At 38.4% G+C, this 21006-nt stretch overlaps 1 protein-coding gene across 5 annotated transcripts in view; it reads right to left on the reverse strand.

Annotated features, from left to right (window-relative positions):
* Positions 1-3763: 3763 nt before the first annotated feature.
* kirrel3b (kirre like nephrin family adhesion molecule 3b) overlaps positions 3764-21006 on the reverse strand; it is an 81131-nt gene continuing 63888 nt past the window's right edge. The window contains exons 9-15 of one of the 5 annotated variants that reach the window (XM_015015494.1): positions 17967-18067; positions 16058-16268; positions 14494-14601; positions 12366-12449; positions 11951-12066; positions 11155-11241; positions 3764-5721 (exon numbers count right to left, since the gene is read on the reverse strand). In XM_015015494.1, coding sequence (XP_014870980.1) covers positions 5260-5721; positions 11155-11241; positions 11951-12066; positions 12366-12449; positions 14494-14601; positions 16058-16268; positions 17967-18067 — 1169 coding nt within the window. In that variant the 3' untranslated portion in view covers positions 3764-5259. The remainder of the gene's footprint in view (positions 5722-11154; positions 11242-11950; positions 12067-12365; positions 12450-14493; positions 14602-16057; positions 16269-17966; positions 18068-21006) is intronic. The other 4 variants (XM_015015493.1, XM_015015497.1, XM_015015496.1 and 1 more) reach the window with 4 other exon arrangements.

The following is a 21006-nucleotide window of genomic DNA, read 5'->3' on the forward strand; positions in this document are numbered from 1 at the left end:
TTAAGTACATAGCTTCGGTACATAGCTTTTCGCCTTCATATTTTGTCTTCAGTTTTGTTTAATAAATAACACATGGCAATTCTTTCAGAACCTGGCTCAAACCAGGTCACAAGCCACAACCTTAGAACTGACAGATGTCCTGCTGACTTTTTACCATGACCGTATTTACTAACCCTTTATCTGACCTTGGGTCATGTTGCCAGTGAAACCTCTTGCCGTCATCAGGAGAACAAAACAACTCAGCCAACCTCAGAGAACTGGAACAATTGGCTTTCAGATGCTTTTTTTTTTTTCTGTTGTTCTTTCAGTTTTCAATCTAAACCCAAATAATTTTAGAAGCGGTCTGAAGACTAAAACAGAAACTCGAGGATTAACTGAAGATACTATTTTAGTTTTGGTCTTACGCCTGCATTTTGTCACAGTACTAACAAGGTATTGATTGGTAGGAAAGGAAAAACAGAGAGAAAAAGACAGAAAGCATTTACAAGTTATAAAAGGTTTATGAAGATCAGCTCAATGTCTCAAATGGCACCTGCTTTAATGGGCTTTGCCATAGATATTAACAACTATCATACACAAGGGGAGAGCATAGATGATGGGATTCGGTTTGCAATTGATGGCAAGATATTGACCACCGGAATGCTCTGTGTGTCTTTTTGCATTGTGTCTAGTTTATTCAGACTGAGCAAAACTGGTGGTGCCGTCAACACTTTGCCCTGCTAATGAGCTCAGGCTTAGAGACTTGTCCTTAGCATACCTGAATAAAGGACTATCCTGCATCCTACTCTCTAAGAGGTGCGTCTTGTTTTATCACAAAAGGGCAGCAACCTCTTGTAATTGTTCTGGGTCTCTGTGTGAAATCATCTGTTATGCCCTGGCATCTGTCTGCCGCTCGCAGCCAGGCAAACAGGCAGCACCAGCTGGTGAGCTGACCACAGGTGAACGGGGCACAAGTTTCCCAACATGGACTTCGGTTCCCAGGGACCAACATGGCACTCAAATCCTGTAGTACTTCTGTGCCCGCCGTAGCTGTTATGCCCATCATTCAGGGGTGAACGAGACAGAAGGCAGGCCAATCAAATATTTATCTGTTTGCAGTGCAGGAGATTCGCTGGACTGGAAAAATGTATTGGGCTTGGATCAGTACAGAAGCTGCAGTTCATAGAGGATGGGCACAGTTTTCCTGTTCAGAAGCTGAAGGTTGCTAAAAATCTGGGCTCTGATAACTTTTGTAAAGGAATGTTACAAAAGAATTCATAATATGTACAGGTAATATAGACTAAAGCCACGTGTGTCAAAAAAAAAAAAAAGATACAGCGTGCAGTTCAATTCAGTTACCGCAGTTTTAGTGTTCCTATACATTGTTGTGGTCAAAATGTCATACTTTTTCAGACTTTAATTTCCTGAGGTTTTACATAAATATTTGCCAATTTTTGAAATTTTGTAAATGTTCACTATGGATGTACTGAATAGATTTCTAATTTGGAACCTGCAAGATGGATGGATGGATGGATGGAAACATTTAGGTAGGTAAAGGAGATGGGAATAATGCCAGTTTCATTGTTTCATACCGGTCCAAGCCTGGAAAAAAAAAAAAAAAAAACTCAATATTTTCTTCATTCTGTTTAGGAACCCTGTTAAATCTAATTACTACTAATAAAAAAAACTATCTTGCACTCATAAAAACTAAGAAAACTTTATAGCAAAAAAAAAAATAAAATAAAATGAAATGACAGACATTCTTGACAGTCATCACTGTGCTGAATGCAATACATTGCTAAGCATTTGGGGATCTTTCCCATCGGCTGACAGAATAATAACCTCTTACTGCTTCTCACTTTAAAGCTGTCCCTGGCTAAGATCATCTCAGAGCCTCAGAGTGTTGGTTCTCCTGGTGAGATCTTTCGGAAAGAGAAAGCAGCTCCTGCGAGCTGTCAGAGTAATTTGTGAAAAATAGGCAGGCTTCATGAAATTTTTGGAAAGGAAACAAAGAGAACATTATTGTCTCTCTGTATAATTTTGATACCATATGTTTGTTTGTCTCTGCAGCTAATGTGCTGTTGAGAAATCTGAGAAAAAGAAATGAAAACCAGGAAAAAGAAAAAAAATATATATAAATATATACAGAGAAAGACAGTATTACAGATTTATATACAGTCTGCTAAGTACCAAGCAGGATTATCAGCATTGAAACAGAGCTTTTTGTCTTAAGCTATACAATGGGCACCAATCCATTTGTAAAATTAGTCCAAACCTCTGCCTCTCAAGTGGAAAAACCCCATTCAAATACCTTGAATATGATCATGTGTAAAGTGCTTACAACAACAACTTGCTTCTGTTCAAATACAGAGCTTGGTGATTCATGAACTGGAAGTTTCAAGCTCACACAGGATCCTCCAAGTGAACTGCCTCCAGCAGTGCAAACTAAGTAAAACAAAAACCACTGAATCAGATAGGACATTCTGCAATCCGTCTATGCTCTGTGGTGTATTTTTTAAATGTAATTTTAAAGAAAATATAATCAGCCAAAGTGTTCCAGCTTTATGATAGTATTTGTCGTTCCAGGAATCCCAGGAGTTTATCTCTCAAAATATTGAGATAATTAAAGCAAATGTAATTCCAAAGTAAAACCAGAGTAAAACTCTGAAATGCAGGAAAACATGAAGGGTTGTATGTTGGTATCATATATGATGTACTACACAATACACAGTGCCTCACAAAAGAAAAAAATATTCATACCCCTTGAACTTTTCTGTCGCGTTATGAAAAACTACCTTTGCTGCATTTCATTGGGCTTCTATATCATAGACCAGCACACATCAGTATGTAACTGTAAAATATTCTTAAAATAAAATAATGTGCAATCAATTCCAATCAGAAGTCACCTACTTATTACATATACTCCAACTATGTGTGATTTAGTTGCAGAATAAATCCACCTGTTCTGTGAAGGCCTCAGATGTTAGTGGGAAAAAAAACAAAACACCATCATCAAGTCCAAGAAACACAGCGAACTTGTCAGTGGTCAAATTGGGGAATGTATTCAAGGAGTATTAGGTTCTACAGCAATATCACAAGCTTTGAAAATCTTGAAGACCATTGTCCATTTCACCGTCCAGAAATAGAATGAGTAGGGCTTTCCAGCTAACAAGCCAAGCAATGACGGCATTAATCAGAGAAGTGAGCATGAGGTAATTTTGAGGGAGTTAGGAGTATGTCAACAGGACTATCATTAGTCCTGCACTCTACAAATTTGGTCTGTATGGAAGGGTGAAAGCATAAAAGTCCAATTTGCAATTTCCCACTAGCCATGTAGAGGAAGAATCTGCCAAGATGAAACGAAAGCTTAATTTTGTGGCCTTTATACTTTATGTGTAAAGGAAAACAAACACTGCATATTGCCCTGAATATGAAAATATGATGGAAGCTGATCAGAAATGATGGGAAGATAGATAGCATAAAATACATACATCCTTTTTGTTCTGCTTCATATTCACTTTTACTATGTGATGGTCTATCACCTGAAATCCCAATAAAATACATTAAAGCCAATAGTTGTAAAAATCGACATATAACTGCTAAAGTGGTGTAAACATTTTTGGAAGGTACAGTGCATGATGTCTTTTTTCTACATCTGCTTTAAAAACACAGTCAAAAAAAAATCACTTTGTTGGTACTGGTTAGAAAGAAATGGATCGAATCATTAGCTTTGGCTTATCACCTACTTGAATTCGCAGGGCTTGGTACTTAAAAAAAAAAAAAAAAAAAAAAACTCTGGACAATAGTCTGGGTTTTCCCATAAAGCCCCATAAAAAGAACAATTATGATTACAAGAAGTATTATGGTATAAAAGTTAGTGTTTAAGTGGCTAAAGGCTGAGTGCAGCATCAGCAACTGGGTACTGAACGAAACCTAATATATGTCACAGTGTGAACAGGCATTAGCTTTCCACCACCGTCTTCATAGACAACATAAAAACTGAAAATAAATAAATAAAACCATCTCTATCTGTTTGTCATGTTCGACCAGCACAATCACCAGTAGGTATACAGTCAGGATGCACTAAGCCCCAGTGTCAACAGTGATACTGACAATACTAATGGGATATTCACACAAGTAGCTAGAACATGATGTTTACTTTTTATTTATCGGTGTCGTTGATGACCTTTAGATTTAGGAGAAAAAAAAAAAAAAAACCTGACAAATGCAATGCAAGTTGTAGCTTGTGAGCTTTCCTCTTTTATGTGTCTTGGAACTAGATTTGGTATCAAAACATAATATTTGACACAGCTCCGCATAAGCTGGACAGCTGATAGTGTTTGCCTATCTCACTTTGTAAGTTAGCAATGACCCAGTTCAAACAGACCCTCAAGGCAAAACAGATATAGACATTAAGAGGCGCTTGTGTATATTTCTGCGCGATGTGGAAAATGAGTCAAAAATTTAGATGCTTGGAAAGAAATTACAGTCATGTGTGGACACTGATGTTTTATCGCGGCGTCAAAGTCGAAGCATGACTCAGAGATTTCAATTGAGGTCTTAGATCTTCTTCTTGTGAAGCTCAGATATAGAGAAAGAGGGGGAAATAGGCGTTCGTTTTAAAGTTCTCCTCCGCCTGCAACAACTTAACCTTCGCACACAGTGTGAACGGGCAAGGAGGAAGTGTTGCAAGTTATAAATTTAACAGACAGAAAATAACATGCACATTCACTGTTGTGCTTTAAACTACAAGAGGGCAGCAGGACGTTGGCTTTGTTTCATTGTCTGGCAGTTTGTGCAGAGTGCTGCGCTGAATGCTCACTTTTTCTCTGTGTCACAGTCTTCAGAAAGCAAATTTGGTCCATGCCAGCAGAGCTGATTGTCACACAAAGCCTTTGAAATCATGCTCTCTGATTCCTTAACAATCTGAATGTAGAAACCAAGTATTGCAAGTTAAATTTCAAACTTGTAGTGTCTGTATTGGCAAATAAGCTCTCAGTGGCACATCTGTATTTTGGGTCAAAAAAAAAAAGGGATAGAGGAGGATTGATGATTTAAGCATGAAGGTAATATAAGGCTTCTTGATTCATTTTTTTTGGGGACATTTTGATGTCTAAGCAGGTCACAAGGTCCATCAAGCCCAGTCGTGGTTTTAAGGGCCCTAAGGAATTTTTTTTTTTTTTTTTTTTTTACAAACACTGATACTTCAGGGGATCCTTAACAGTTTTACAATCCTGACTGCTCGTTGCTCCTCATCCAAACACCCTCCCTCTCTAGCGGTCAGACGTGGGTCTGCATCCGCTTCTGGAGGGGTCGGGTGAGGTCCGAGTTCTGTGAGGACGACTGGGAGTAGTGGGAAGAGGAAGAGGCGGACGCCTTGCTGTCTTTATCAAACTGCACATAGCCGTCCGGCTTACTGTAGCTGCTGATGCTGCTGTCGCACTGCGTGTCAATGAAAGAGCTGGAGTCGCTGAGCGAGCCACGCTGGAACTCCCGCTCGCAGAGCTCGATGGAGCTGCTGCCCATGCCAAGCACAAAGCGCTGGCCATAGTCGTACAGGCGGTTGGGGCCTGCCCCCAGCGTGGAGTAGATGTTGGTGAAGGACATGCCTGTTGGCACTCGCTGCTTGCCGAGGGTGCCGGTGTTGGTGGAGTTCCTCACCTCGGCGGTCTGATTCCCCGTCATGGTCGGCGTGTGGTGCTCTTTGAAGGTGTTGACACTGTAATAGCCATTTGTAGGGTCCTGTTGAAGACAAGAAAGATAATACAGATGACAGGTGAGAGGACAGTTGTTTGCTCGAATGTTCAGTTCCAGTCGTCATACCGTTATATTCAATAAATTAGAAAGTGTCAGATGAAAAGCATCTTTGAAAACAACAACTGTTTTAAGAAGGTATTGAACGTACTTTTCATCAAGCTTGAGTTTCTGTAGAAAACGTTTTTTTTTTATTGGTCTGATATATCCTAATGGTTTTATTAGTGGTGAGTGGAAAATTATAATCAACAGAAATAAAGGCTTGAAAACATCGGCTTTTGTAAAAGTATTCTATATGCCAGCAATGTGTTTCACTTAATAAACTGAAGTACTGAAATAAATCCACTTTTCAATCATCTTCGTGTCATTGAAGGTAGAAGACCATTTATTTCCGCTTGATTCTCATCTCCCTTCAGCGATCCGTCTGGGATTTGTCCCATTGAGTTCGATTTCTCAAGATGCATTTCATCAAGTAGTGAACAGAAGGAAGAGTTGCGAACAATAATGATAATTTTCTGTGCTGTTTTAGAGTTGTAGACTCCCTGCGGTTTTAGTTTGGCAATGGCAGAGGAGGAAGTGAATAAAGCCAATGAGTCCATGTTGGCCAGACTTACAAATACTGAGCAATAAAAGTTGAGACAAGAGCAATATTTAAGGCATTTTATTGCTGGCAAAGATGTTGTGACCCTACTCCCAACAGGCTTATTTACAGCACACACAATTTCCACTTCCCTCTGTATGAAGCAGATTAGAACAAGCAGCTGAATTTTAATCAGGCTAGTAAAATACACAAGTTTTATAAACACCTAAGCTGTTTGTAAAAGTAGTGGAATTCCTCTTTTCTCCTAGCCTAAACACACCTAAAAAAAAAAAAAGAGACAAAAAATATTTTTTGAGAGTAATTAAAACAAACATAATCTCATAACTGCTTTTTTTTGTTACATACAGGAAGCCAAGGCAGGAGAGTATCTAAGGCCAAACTGCCTCTAACCAAACAACACAAAGTTTACAGTTCGCTTCGTGTGTCAAAGAAAGTGCAGATGAAACTTGGTGTGAAGGTTTGGTGTGCTACAACTCTGTCCTTGAATCCACGTTCCTCACTAATTAAGCCTTGGCTCAATGCTCAGTGTGGCATCTGTGTCACTGCAAAGTTCACATGCATACCAGCTTTAATTAGACCTTAATGGGTCACAGTGTCTGTAATTCCATGTCAGCGTCGGAACTGCTTCTGTGGTTACAGCTGTGCCACTTGTTTGTCTGCATTGTGTTGTTTTCTAAGGGTCCAGCCAGGGGCATGTGTGCTTTTTTTTATGTTCTCCTATGAATGGATGTGAATGTCAAGCACGGCGAGTGTGGCTTCGAATCTCAAAAGAAGCGCAGCTCATAATGGGAGAGACAACCTGAGAGGATCCTCGTTATGCTTGTCATTATCTGACAGCAGACAGGGAGATTGTTTGCGTCTGGCCTTTATCTCTTGCTCGGTCTGCTCTCGCCTCATGCACGCTGTCATTAAGGAGGATCAAAAAATCTGGCCCCCGAGGCAGCAGCAGGTAAGCAGGCAAACACAACAGAAGCACACTTCAGGGAGCCCGTAGCAGCCAGCAAATGGACAAAAGCAAAAACGAACACAGTGGAATTTGTCTCTCCATAAAAGATTCAAGAGACAACGTGCAGCGTTACTGGATGCCACCCTGCATCACTTTAACATGTAGGTTTAGGACATTCTTGAAAACAACCGACTAATGAAATGTCAGAATCTCTTTGAAAGCAGCGGAAGGTTTTCTCGTTGATTGCCTCTTCTCTAAATATAGTTGACCTGTTTGTTTTTGTGTGAGTCGCTTTATTTTTAACATTTGTTCATAAAAAGGAATGAAAAGAAACTTTTAGCATTTTCCTACTCTGTCATAATCTGCACGTTCAATGTCTGTGTTGTGATGGAGTTATAAACATGTGTCATATTTTCAAGTGGAATAGTGTGGAGCCGGTACCGACAGGCAATAGCTTCCATGCAGCATTCAGACATCTGAACGACTTCATAAAGTCCAATACTCAAAAATATATGTAGCAAAATAGGAAGTGTTTGTACACAGTCTGAGAAACTATCATTACGAAAATATGATGCAACATGAATACATTTTCTTTCTTTCAAGCTACGATGCTATTTTCTAGGTTTAAAATTAGATTACTCTTATTGGAGATGAACCTTCTGGCTACCCTTTCTGATCATATGTCACAGGAACGGGGTTAAAAGTTATTAATCAATACAATCTAGAGTGAAAACAATTGCACATCTTCAGAAATAACCATCTAACACCAAGTAGTCATTGTATTAAAATGTTGACACAAATAATGATGTTTTGCAAAATGGAGATTTTCTTTTTGTCGCCTCTCACTCACATGCAACCAAGTTTTTCAAAAACAACTTTGCTGTACTCATATGAACTGGGCATCCAAAGACTATTAAAACATTGAAGCAGAGTCCCACTTTGTATTTTTGACTGTAATTGTCAATGCAGTACCAGTGTTCAATATAGCAGTTGTGAAAAACTGTGGACTCAGTATGTTGTGGGAAAATAGGTAATGCACCGCAACAAAAACCAGTAAGAAGTTGCTAGAGCAGAACTGAAGATCACAGCTTTCTTTTTGCTAAATATTCTAGTTGAAGTCATTAAGAAAAAAAACGCCAAGCTTTAAATAGCAATTTGAATATTTTAAAATTGAAGACGTTGTGTTCAAATTCAGCTTGTTTACAGAGTAAATCTGATCTGTTTCCAGGTGTGGTTGAAACTCGCAGTTGATTAACATACTGGATTTATTTGCTTTATTGGTTATTTATGTTTATATTTGTTATTGGTTTCAGCCAATAAGATCAAAAGATCACATGACTTATTTGCATTGCCAACACATCACTCTACCCCATGCCTGTAATGGGCCATTGAAAAAGAAGACCCCGGCCCACACGTTCTAGGTAAATGCTCGCCTATAGACAACTTTTGCTGTCAGGGTAAATGCTGAGAGCTGAAAGGAGAATTTTCCACACTGCCGGGCAGCTGCAAACATTCTCCAGAGTACAGCGCGCAGACGGATTCTTTAGCATCAAAAAGAGATCAACAGGACAAGGACATCTTCAAGCCAGCAGGCGCACATCCGTACTTCAGATGTGCGCCTGTCGGCATCCACCAGAAAGATATCCGTAGAAAGAAAACATGGCAGAACCACTTATATGATTAGGACGTCTACAGCAACACCTTTTAGTTTCTGATGGGATAAGTTTCAGAACTTTTGTCTTTAGAACACTACAATACAAATAGCACGCCACCAGCATGTACATCTTAGTCTGTAATGAGTTTGATATGACGATGACCAGGCCAGAGGAAGAGAGTGAGCTGTGCTGACTATCTACATCTATTACCTGTAACACTTAGAATAAAAATAAAATAAAATTACATTGGGCTTTCCTCTGGCTGAAAGAAAGCATTGTCTAACATGCCGTACTTAATAATGTCTCGCGCTTATTTAGGGGGGTTGGGTCAAAAGATTCGATTCTTTTGACCGGCTCTTCACCCTAAGCCATAGTGGAGTCTCAGTTAATGACAGTTGCTCTTTGATTTTTACGACACTGGTCGACTACAATTCTCTGCACATGCGACAAAAGCTAATATTATTTTTATTTAATTTAACATACTGTTTAACATACTGTTTTAATCAGCAAATAAATACAAGACAAGGGTTTTTATTTTATAAAAAAAATATTTAACTAGCTCCTCTGGGAGAATGCCAAAGGCATTCTCCGGCAAGCTGAGAAACAGAGTCTCTCCAACGTGTATTTAGGCACAGTTTAATTCCACTGGAGTTCAGGATTCACAAAATAATTCATGACAAAGACTCACAAGACATACTGCCTTGTTGGAAAATGGAACAATAGACGAAAGCTACGAAACTAGATAAGCTCACTTTTGTCTGTATACCTTCCTATTCATATCACAGTCAATGTTGAGAGGGTGGAGAGTTATGCAACTTACATAACTTATATAAAGAGTATCAATAAAGTAAGACCAGATTCAACTTTGTTAATTAACGTTGAACTTATTTCTATTGTTTACTTTATCTCGAGTTGCATAGAGTTATACATTTATTAAGGGTCCAGTTCATAGATTTGGCAGGTTAAATTTGTTAAAGGGCAAGAGATTGGGGTTAAAAAATATGTACTATCCATAATGAGCAGTTCCATCAATTCCTCAACACTTCAGTCTCTGTATGTGTTGCCATCTGCCAATGACAAAGACCCCAGCCAATAGTGACACCGACATGTTCAGAAGTGGACAAATTCGGCTCTGAAAAGTTTCTGGTGAGACAAAACTCAGTAAAATGTGTGTATGACATCTCATGTCATTTTCTGTCCTTCTGACCAAAATGCATGTCAAAAGAAAAACACATGCTGAAATCAACTGATGTGTTTCATTTAAAAAATGTGTGTGCATGGCGACCGCTAAGCTCCTTCTGAGGGGTCATATCACTTTCAAGAGACACAGGAACATCAAAGCATGAATGTGAAATATATGAACAATAAGCTGTTTTGCATTGTAAAGGATCATATGAAACATTTGATTGGATTGGACGCGACTGCTGTGACATTTTATTATTTTTTTAAAATGTATATTTAAAACCAAGCTGAATAGAAATGGCAAAAAGATAAGGAAGCAGAGCAAAATATATTAAAAGATGGATCTACCTGGCATACAGTGGGTGTCACTGATCAAAAACTGGGTGAGGTACCAGAGGTCAGTGATTCGTACATCAAGCTTCTAAATTTATCACTCTGTTTTCTTTTTCGCTGCCGCCAGAAGGGCTCAACCTGAGTTGTGAGTCACATTTTGTTTTCCTCACTTGCTGTGATTCTGCCGCTGCCTATTTAGTGTCGCTGAGATTGAAATCTGTCTCACAGTGGAGCTGGCCAAGTAGATTAGATTGAGAGGAACACCGCAACCTGACTGCTAACAGTAGGTTACGGTGCATGTTAGCTATGTAATCAATTTTGAATTTGTAAACTTTTGAAGCTACTTTTTGAAAGAACCAACACAGAACGACAACTTTTTTTTTTGTCCTTGGAAAAAAAGCATAAATTCAAAAACTTGATCCAGTAAAACTGATAAGCAAAAATTGAGAGGGTTGAAAATAAAACTGAGAGTATTCAGAATAACAATAAAAAAATACATGCTGTTGATAAATATCCAACCCCTTTGCCAGGGCCTTTATACTTTTAAATCAATGTAGGAGAAGAATTATTGCTCTTTTAGTTATTTTAGTTCCAGAACTGAAGCCCTTCATTTGCCCCCAAGGTATTTTCTCTCCCACCACCTTCTTTTCCCTATTGTTCTCCCAGGTTCTCGCATTCGTGCCGCCATTGATCATGAGCCGTACCTTAATGTGCTGATACTCCTTCTCCTCCTCTTGTAACACCTCCAGCTGCTTCAGAACAGATTCCTGCTGGAACTCTCCTCGTTCAACCTACACAGACATCAAGTAAAGTATATTAAGAAACGGAGCCGTTTCCGAGGCTCCTGCGCTCACAGTAAAAGAAAAAAAAATGTTCTGAAGCAAACTGGTTTAACTTTTATCACTTGTTCTTCTTTTTTAATATCAGTCAAACATGCTACACCTTCACTCAGGGCTGCCAGGCGGTATTAATAATTCATCCATGAATATCTTTTATTTATCTTTACAAAATGCAGCTATGTGAGGTAGCTGAGTTCAATTCTCTGCACTCACATTTAATGCAGTCTGCAATGCAACTCGAAAACATTAAAAACTAACAGCAAGACGACCAAAGTTAAAGCTCAAAAGAAGAAGTACTCTACTGAGCCAATAAGACATGTAGATAGGAAATCTCTGAAAGGAACACACAGTGTGCACCGTTATATGTCGACTGTGGTTTGCTCCTTTCATGCAACCGACAGTACACAACGAAAAAAAATCATTCCCGGGACTAAAACACAGCCTAGATGCCTTTTTTCCACGTCCATTACTCATGAAATAATTTATTCCACGGAAAACAACACAACCAGCCGTAGCGTTCATTCATTATTTAGTTGTCGGCCCTGAAAGGACATGCAGATGCAAAACAAAAGGAAAAAAAATAAAATAAAAGCTGACAACTTCTTTTTGCAAACAGAAAAAAAAAGAAGGAAGTGTAAAGTAAGTATGCTGTGACACTCACACTCACCATCAGCTGTTTCATGGAGTTGTGTTCTTCATTTTCCCGGGCCGCGTTGTGGTCTTTGTGCACAATCTCCACCCGGATGTCGTTCTTTGCAGACACGACTCCCTTCAGATCTGCCGTGAACAGACAGCGCAAACAACGCACCTTAATGAGCTGCGACAAATGGCAATCTGTATTTGTTGACAGAATAATTTGCACCGTTGTAATATTTAGCAGAGACACCCCGGGTTTGCTCTGTTAGAGCGCACCCATTTCCCGAAAAACAACACAAAGCATTATTAATCACATTGTTTCCCTGCCAACACAAGATTATCTTTTCTCTTTACAGAAATGAAATCTGCAGTTTCCCCAACGATGGCTCATTCTGTTCGGGACAAAGCGGATGTTATTCTGTCATATAACAAGGTCTTACTTTCTGTCTTAATTTTGCTTGCAACTTCTCTCTGGTGAGCACAGATGGAGACGGGCAGTGAGGGCATAACCAGGTGCACTTCCTCTGTAGTATACAGACAATAGACATGCTGAAGGGACCAGTAGCACACAGCGTGGTTTTTTGGATAGAGGCAGCAACTGACTGCCTCTAACTAACTTGAGTCACTTGGTTTATGGGCGGGTGGCAGCAAACAAAATGGAAGATGTACAGAGCCTCCACAGCAAGTGCAGGCCAGACTGAGATTGCATGAAATGAGTCCTGATCGCAATCTGGCTCTTTCTGCACCACCAAACAAACAAACAAACAAACAAAACATCCATCTTGACCAGTGATTCATCTTGTGATAATTGTGTTGAATCTTTTTTTAAAAACAAATCTTTTGGGTTATTTGTATTGCACTGATTTTATTTTATTTTATTTTATTTAAATCAAAGCAATATCTACACATGCAAACAAACGTCTTGGCACCCCAGGGAAAAAATGTTAAAAAGCCTCAAGATAAATTCATGTTTTGTTAAAGCATAATCACTGACAAACGCAGAAAGAACCTACCTTTGACTTGATTACATTTATTCAGTGGGAGGAAAGCGACCAAACTAGCTTTAAACAAAATTGGCCTTGGCACAATTATTGGTAGCCTTAACAATAATTTTTCATGGAATGCAATGAAATTTCTATGAGTATTCAACTACATTTTGTTTTCTTGGGGTATATATATATTTATATATACCCGATATATACCTCTAGACAAACTGAGCAGGGTGGTGAAGGAGGTGCCTTCAAAGTTCATTCTTAGAGAAGTGCAGAAAAGAGTGGCGTCTTGGGGACAGTAGATCTAACGACTGTTAAATACTGTTTACACGCCTACCAGTTGTTCAGGAGTTATCTAAAGAAATAAAAAAGAAAAGTGTTTTCTGTTTTACCATCACCAGCCCTAAAATGCTGAGTCTGCTAAATGCTTATGTACCTGTGCTCTTAATCAAATGAGACTAAGATTTAGCTTAGAGCTACTTTTGGGTCTGGTGTGAAACAACGATTAATATGTGAAAAAGCACCTCAAGCTAACAGTTAGCTAAGGAGGAGGAGCTGTGATACATTTGTCTTTGCAGTTGTAGGAGATTGTAAGAAAAAAAAAAACTGTAATTGGACTGAACAATAGGGCTTTTCTGGTGGTACAGACCACTCAAAGGAGCCTGCATTATGAGTCTGTTTCACCCCGCCATGTTGTTTGGACACTTGTATACCAATCCATAGCTTAAGGTTAATTGCATTTCCTAAGGCAATTAAGAAGTAGCAATGTAACCACAGCTTTCCAACTGCAACATGACGACCCTACCTAGTGATTAACAGCTGCCACTGTCTGGGAGATGCTACTAGAAAACCAAAAACATAGTTTCTGTTTTTCGTTCAGCAGGATAACGAAATTCATAAAACAGTGGTTCACCAGATACTACATCAAACTTCTTGCGTTCCCATTTTACTCCTTATACCTAAATCTAATAGAAAACTAGATGGCTCAATGGGTACAGCATGTGCACCGTATGCACAAGCTGTAGTTCTCAACGCAGTTGTCCTGGGCTTGACCTCTGGTCTCAGGTCATTTACATTATTTCTTATCTTTCTTTCTCCCATTTATTTTCTGTCTATTTACTCTTCAATGAAGGCCATTAAAGCCTAAAAAAATGTGTGAGATTAGCTGAACAGAAGAGATCATAAGAGAGCCAGGACTTTGGATAGTCTGGAGAGATAATGTAAAGAGGAATGTCAGAGATCCTTCTCTCTGTATCCTTGTGAAGTCTTATAGCATGATGCCACCAGTAACAATTATTCAATTAGATTTTTCTCCTCACGGAATAAAACTGTGGAAATGAAAAGATAACTTTTTTCCAGTATATTCCACTATATAAAAAAATAAAAAAATAAATATTTGTTCAAGAAAACCAGAATTTATTTTTAGGCTTTTTACATATCCATTCTGGAGGCGACAACACATTTGCCCCCATCTATAAATTTAAACAGATGGACATTTTTTTCCAGAATGCTCAGGCACAAAACCGCACTCTGGCATGCATGCTTTGGTGGAGACAAAAGCATAAAGGAGACATACTTCTCTGGGAGCGGGTGCAGCAGAACGCGCTGATGGTGCCCATTAGGACAATGAAGGCGACGAAAGCTCCCACGGCGATGCCGATGATCACAGCCACTGGGAGAGATTCTGTAGAAAGCAACATCAAGACATGTCCTTCTATAATACAGCGCCACAAATATCACACATTCATACCGAACATTGGACATGGCAGGAGAGCGCGTGATATCAAACAGTCATTGTGAAGATGGTTTCTTTGGCTTATTTTTAATTGTCTGCGGCAGCACGTTGTAGAAATAGACGAGAACAATGTTGCAAATAGGAAGCCGTACGCTCTACCAGCAGCAAATCCAAACTAAAACTAATTACCGTGGGTAAACATTTTCCTCTTATTTTCTCACTGTCCGGTCTGATAAAATTTAATTTACACTCAGTCGGGCTACTAGGACCATTTTACATAGTGCTGTAATTTTCATTGAATAGAGTGGAAGCGTTTCTGCATCCATTTAAGGATAATCATGTTTGTGCGCTCTGGAACAGATCATTGCATCTGGGAAAAGACTGAACCAGAGGGCATGTATTTATAGGCTGTTGTGCAAGTAAAAGGTCCCAGTACACATTTATGAATATCTTCTGTTTTAAGCAAATGCAAAATAATAGGTGATCATTTAACAACATAAAAGCACTTATTCACTTTTTATTTATATTTACAATGTGCTATTAATTGTTTGCAAGAAGAGACTAGAAGAAATGTGACTTTTGCTATACTGGAGAGAAAAAGAATGGTTATATTTCTTAGAGTATTAAAAAATATGCAGCTTCATTAAAAATGCTTCAGCACTGCCTATCTATGCTTCTCTGTAGTAGCATATGCAATTCGATTTTCAGCCAATCCAGGCTCCCATGACTCCCACAAACTTTTTGTTGAACAAGTGTTTGTTGCAACGCTGACATAATATACATAAACCACCAAATGTCATCCTTAGGCTGATGAAAGCAAAAGTTCATATCAGCCTTTGCACTAAAAATAATTGTCTTTCCTCCGCATGCTAAAAGCTTGGAGTAGCCCTAATTGATAGCAGCCCAAAATACTATATAATCGATTAAGCTAATATTTATTACAACACTTAAGAAAAGAAAAAAATAATAACAAAGAAACAGCTAAAATCCTACCATCTTCATCCTTATTTACCTCTGCTATTCGAAACAGGGTCTTGTTATATTTATCAAAGGTCTTTGTTTTAGTTTTTTTTTTTATTTATGAAATTCTAATTTTCTCACATCTAAACTCATACACATGTTTTGATGTTTTGATATGCAGCCATACCTTGAAAAGGTAGGGACAAGCTGACAGGAACTGTGCTGAACTCTGAAGATTAACTTTTAAACAAACAAAATATAAAACATATTGATTTTTTTTAATATATGACGGCATCACTCTCGCACTGTATATTCACAAATTCAGTCGTTCAGATGGAATCAACCACAGCGATACATACAAAATATTACAGCTGACAGACTACCTACAGCTACTAGACACCAACGAGCACTGCATATGAAAAGAGGAAGGTGGAACCTGTCGAACCTTGGCTCCCACCTTGTTCCTTAAGGCGTATGATCTCTGTGTCAGAGCCAAAGCTGTTCCACGCTGTGCAGTTGTAGATGGTCTGAAAGTCGGCTGGGACGATGTTGCTCATGGTGAGTGTTGAAATGACTCCCTCCTCCGTGTTGACAGTCTCCACAGTGTAGCGGCCAGAGGTTCCAGACTCCAGAACCGTTTCCTTCCATGACCAGGCCTGATAAAATAGTTGCAGGGGTCACTGACAGGACTTGATTCAAAATGAATGTAGAAATCCAGTGTAAGTTACAAACACATAAAAACAGAAGAGCGAAGATGAGCCAAGGTTTTCTTAACCACTGGCCTTCATACTTTCCCAGCAAAGGTCAATCTGCAGATTATCTTTTGATCTTGCTATATATTAAAACACATTTTGAAGTGCCATCTTTTAATACATTTTCTAAAATGTAAAACAATGTCAACCTCACTATATATGTGCTTTGTAGATTCATAGCAAATTTAAAAGTGGTCCACACTTTTTAAAAGGTGATTATAGCATTTTCCTCTTTGGCTGCAAGAAACCATGCCATGGATGGATGGATGGATGGCTGGCTGGCTGGCTGGCTGGATGGATGGATGGATGGATGGATGGATTTTCTTCTTCTCTACATGATCGTCCGACTTCAACTTCCTAGTAATCACTTTTAGATACATTATGTGTTTCTTCACTTGAGAAAACCTGATGTACCTTTGAAGACTTTTTGCATGTTTTTACAATGACTATTTCCATGGGTTTTTAGAAGAATTTGAATTAAGACTTGTACTACTCTTTGCCTATCGTTCTGTGAAATGTGTTTTTCTTGTGATGTTCTTGTGATGGTACTAAAATGAGCATTTAACAACATAAGTGTAGCAAATTATTGCCTTGATGAATTTTCTATGTAAACAAAACAAAAGCACATTGCAGGGTGCACTGCGTGGTGTCACAATCGACAAAAGAAACATTTATTTGAGGGGGGGTTTGTCATCTCAATAAGTAGTTGTGTATGTCACAGAAGTTGACAGTGATAAGACTTAAAAAGAAGCAGTCAGTGCGCTTTAGACTGGACAACCTATAAAAGCTAGTTGTGGCTTCTGCTGGTTCAAACACTTGTAAATATTAGAATATTAATAAAATCCTTCTAGTGGAGTATGCTTATTGAGGGAAAAAAGTATGTTGTGTCCATTTGTTTACTTGCCTGTTCAGTAATCTGACTTTATTAATCCTAATCAGATTTAATGTAAAATGTATGTAGTCTTCCCACTCTTTAAATAGACGAGTTTGAAGTCCCTGCAAACTACTGTTTATTTGCACAGACAAACAAACAGTAGTTTTTGTCTGTGCAAACAAATTACTTTGTTTTATTATTTACACGGCAGAGAGAGAGAAAAAAGCATGGTTTAAAGAAGATGAAAGAGTCAGAAACAAAGTTTATATTTGAATAAAGACAACTGGCCCAGACTGAAAAAAAAAGAAAGAAAAAAAGATTTAGTACCTTATTTGCTGCTTTATGACAAGACATCCATTTAAAAAATGAAACACTTTCAGTGTTTGGACCTTGTTTAAACATTTTCTAACCAGCGGCTTTATGAATTCTCTGAAACAAACGTTTCCTCGCAGCTTATTCTTATTAAATAATCTGACATAAAATGCATAATATTTGGTATAGTAAAGTATTACAAATGATGCTCAAAAATCACAACATTAATACTGTAGATTAATGCCCCCTTTTTTAAACAACTTGAAAATCTGGGGATTTTTACCTTTTTATATTTATTTTATATCAAAGTTTCATATGAGATAAGAGATATTTTTTGTTCTTGGTTTGCAATGACAGTGAGGAATGTTTGAAGCGTAAATGTGATGAAAAGCGTAAGTCAACCTAAATGTACTCACAATGCGGTCCGGTGGAGGCGTACTTCGAATGAAACATTTGATTTGACCTTTCTCTCCATGTAATGCTTGCTGAGTCTGTGTGCTGGATATGGTAGGTGGCCCTGAAACAAAAAAAATAAAAAAATAAAAAAATAAACACACAGAAATTGAAACATGAATATTTAAAGACATTTTCAGTTCCAGGTCATATGATAATTCTGCTCAATTAGGTTCTTGCTGGTAGATTAGACTACAAAATGTCTTCTGTTCCAAGCAGTGACTGCTGAAGTACTCACTAATTCAAGACTCCCAAGACAGATTGGATCTCTGTGTAATGCACATGTCTCATCCATGCCTAACAGTTTTACCCCAGATGGATTGAATCAGGTAAATAGTGAGCTAGACCTCAGTGTGGATCAAGAATGCGCTAATACATTCCATGCTTGATTTTTCCAAATGTGATAAACGCTGTCCTTTGGAGCATAATGTAGAATGATCAAATAAAATTAGACAATACCGTTGTTCTTATCACGTAGCCTGCTTTTCAGTGTCCCAATACAATCATTTTGCCTCCAACAGAGCTTAACCCTGCACGAGCAGGTCACTAAATAAAGCTTCACAAATCTGAGCTTTTTTTTGTTTTTTTGTTTTTGTGAATGCAAATAAATAAACACTGTTTATTTGAGATTCCCTTTTTTTAGCTGTGCTATTTGTTTTGTCTAATTCATATTAACTAATGACACACTAAATAACAGATGTGTCTGATAATAAGCTTGTTAAATCAACAAGAGCAACTGGCAAGGGCTTCAAGCAGCTGGATCTTCAGCTTTGGTCCAGGTACAAAACCTCACCAGACAAGGGCAGCTCAGCCTAAGCGGCTGGACTGCTCACCATCTGGCCAGGAAGATGCTCACACCAGGTGACAGCAATATGCAGACAATCACATCCAATCTATTCCATCATTCAGGTGAGTTCACAGTTGATCGTCAATGTGTTCAGTAGAGTAAAATTGTAAAAAAAAAATATATAAATTACATTTGTTTAAAGGGGGATCTTAATGAGTTGGAATATCCTTGTTAAAGTCCTTCACTTCAGTCAATTAATTCAAAAAGTAAAACTCATGCACTGATTCATTTTACAAGACTGATGTACTTCAGGTGATTGACAAATGATTATAATTTACAGCAAATCAAAACAAAAAATTAATTCCTCAGAAAATGTTAATGATACATAAGACCTAAAAGAAAAAGGATTTTTAATGTAGAAATGTCTCCAGTTCAAGAATAGCTAACCACGAGGAATGCAACAGTTGTTGCCCACGGTCTTGATACACACGTGGGGGCTTTAAACTCTGGCCCCAGTTGCAATCAACACCGTGTGAGCCTTTACGATAGACTTAGTTTCACAACCCCGTGAAGCTTGTTGTTATGCTTGTTGGTTGTGCGCTTTTTTGGGCCACAATTTTTCTTCCATCCAACTTTCCACTAAATGTCCTCTGAGTCATTAAATGTCCTCTGAGTCAGTACTCTTTGAACCGGCAGCTTCTTTAACCACGACCTTTTGTCCTACAGTCTCTTCTTTTCCTATTTTCTAACCTATTAGAAAAAAGGAACCACTTCAATTTTATATTTAGAGTGGTTCAAATTTAAAATTGAATCACTTGAAAACCCCCCCCAAAATATTTTACTTTTTAACTTGAATTAGTGAAATAAATGAACTTTTCAACCCTGTTCTCTAATGTAGTATGTGTCCCATCTGTTACTTGGATGTATTTTTTTCTGCTCTTATTTCTGTCTTTCTGTCTTTCCACCACCAGTTTGACACGTCTGAGTTATCTACCAAAGTAAGTAACCCAACTTGTCTGACATTATTAGGTATGGCAAAAACAATGTAAATATGGAATCTTATTTAACCAAATACAGTGTGAAGATTCTGTTTTTGGGGCTTGATTAAAGAAGATACTGAGGAAAAACCAAGAATGATCCCAGCTTTTGGTATCTAATAACAGAAAAGTTTCCACATAAGAGGATCCCATTGTCCTGAAACCCAGGTCAAACCAAACGTTATATCACATATGAGACGGTTAAGGTTAAGGATGTGGTTTAACGTGGGGGGTAAGCAAGATAGATTCTTGATCAGCAAGATAACTCACATCCCTGCCGACTTCCTCAAACTCCTGCTCCTTACCATCTCGCCGACGATACATAATTGCAGTTTATTACCTGTCTCTTATTAAAATGAATTAGCATTTTAATGAGACTTTGCCAGATGGTGTCTTGGTATCCTTCTGGAGGATGCTGTAACGCTGCTACTGCTGCATGCTGAATGCTGCAGACAATCTATGATAAATACACCAAAAGCTGATCCTCTTCCTCAACAAGTTTACCTGCACATACAGAAAGTATATGCTACTGTCTACAATACATGATGTGTTTGACAGGTGTCATTTACATGCATTACCTCCTGATTATAAAATTGAATGTACATGGTTAGCATTAACTCCAGTTGTCTGCAAGATCAATTGCTTTGTTGGTTTTAATGGCTGGGGAGGATTTATTCTATGGATCTGAGCTGCAAATTAGGTATATAATTAGATATCTTTATCACACAGGCTGGGTTAAAAGAGTTTGCGTGTGTGTGTGTTATGAATGCATGTGTTTGCTACTTGCACTGTCTGATCAGAGCACAAACATGTTCATAATAGGGAGGTGGGTGGCACTACAACATCAATGCTAGGCAGCAGGGAAGGTAATCAAAATGTTAGGTGCAATGTTTTCCTCGCTCATTTGAGGAGGTGTTGCCTCAAGAGTGGACGTTGCAAGCTGATTACACAATATCAGTGTGGGTGTCAAAATGCCACAGCTAACATTTCCTTCCCTTAAGTTAGACATTTGCTTGACATTTCCCCCTCTGCCTCCGTGTGGTTCTAAGGATTTCTATGCACTTATTTTCCTTTTTTTTTTGCAAAGGGGAAAAAAAAAAAAAAAAAAAAAAAAAAAAAAAAAGGGGGACTGTTAATTTTTTTTCCCTTTAAAGCCATTTTTTTCCCTGAGGGGTTTTC

This window comes from Poecilia latipinna, unplaced genomic scaffold (genome assembly GCF_001443285.1).
Source record: "Poecilia latipinna isolate Pla-1442-1.1 unplaced genomic scaffold, P_latipinna-1.0 Scaffold1918, whole genome shotgun sequence".
Lineage (NCBI taxonomy): Eukaryota > Metazoa > Chordata > Actinopteri > Cyprinodontiformes > Poeciliidae > Poecilia > Poecilia latipinna.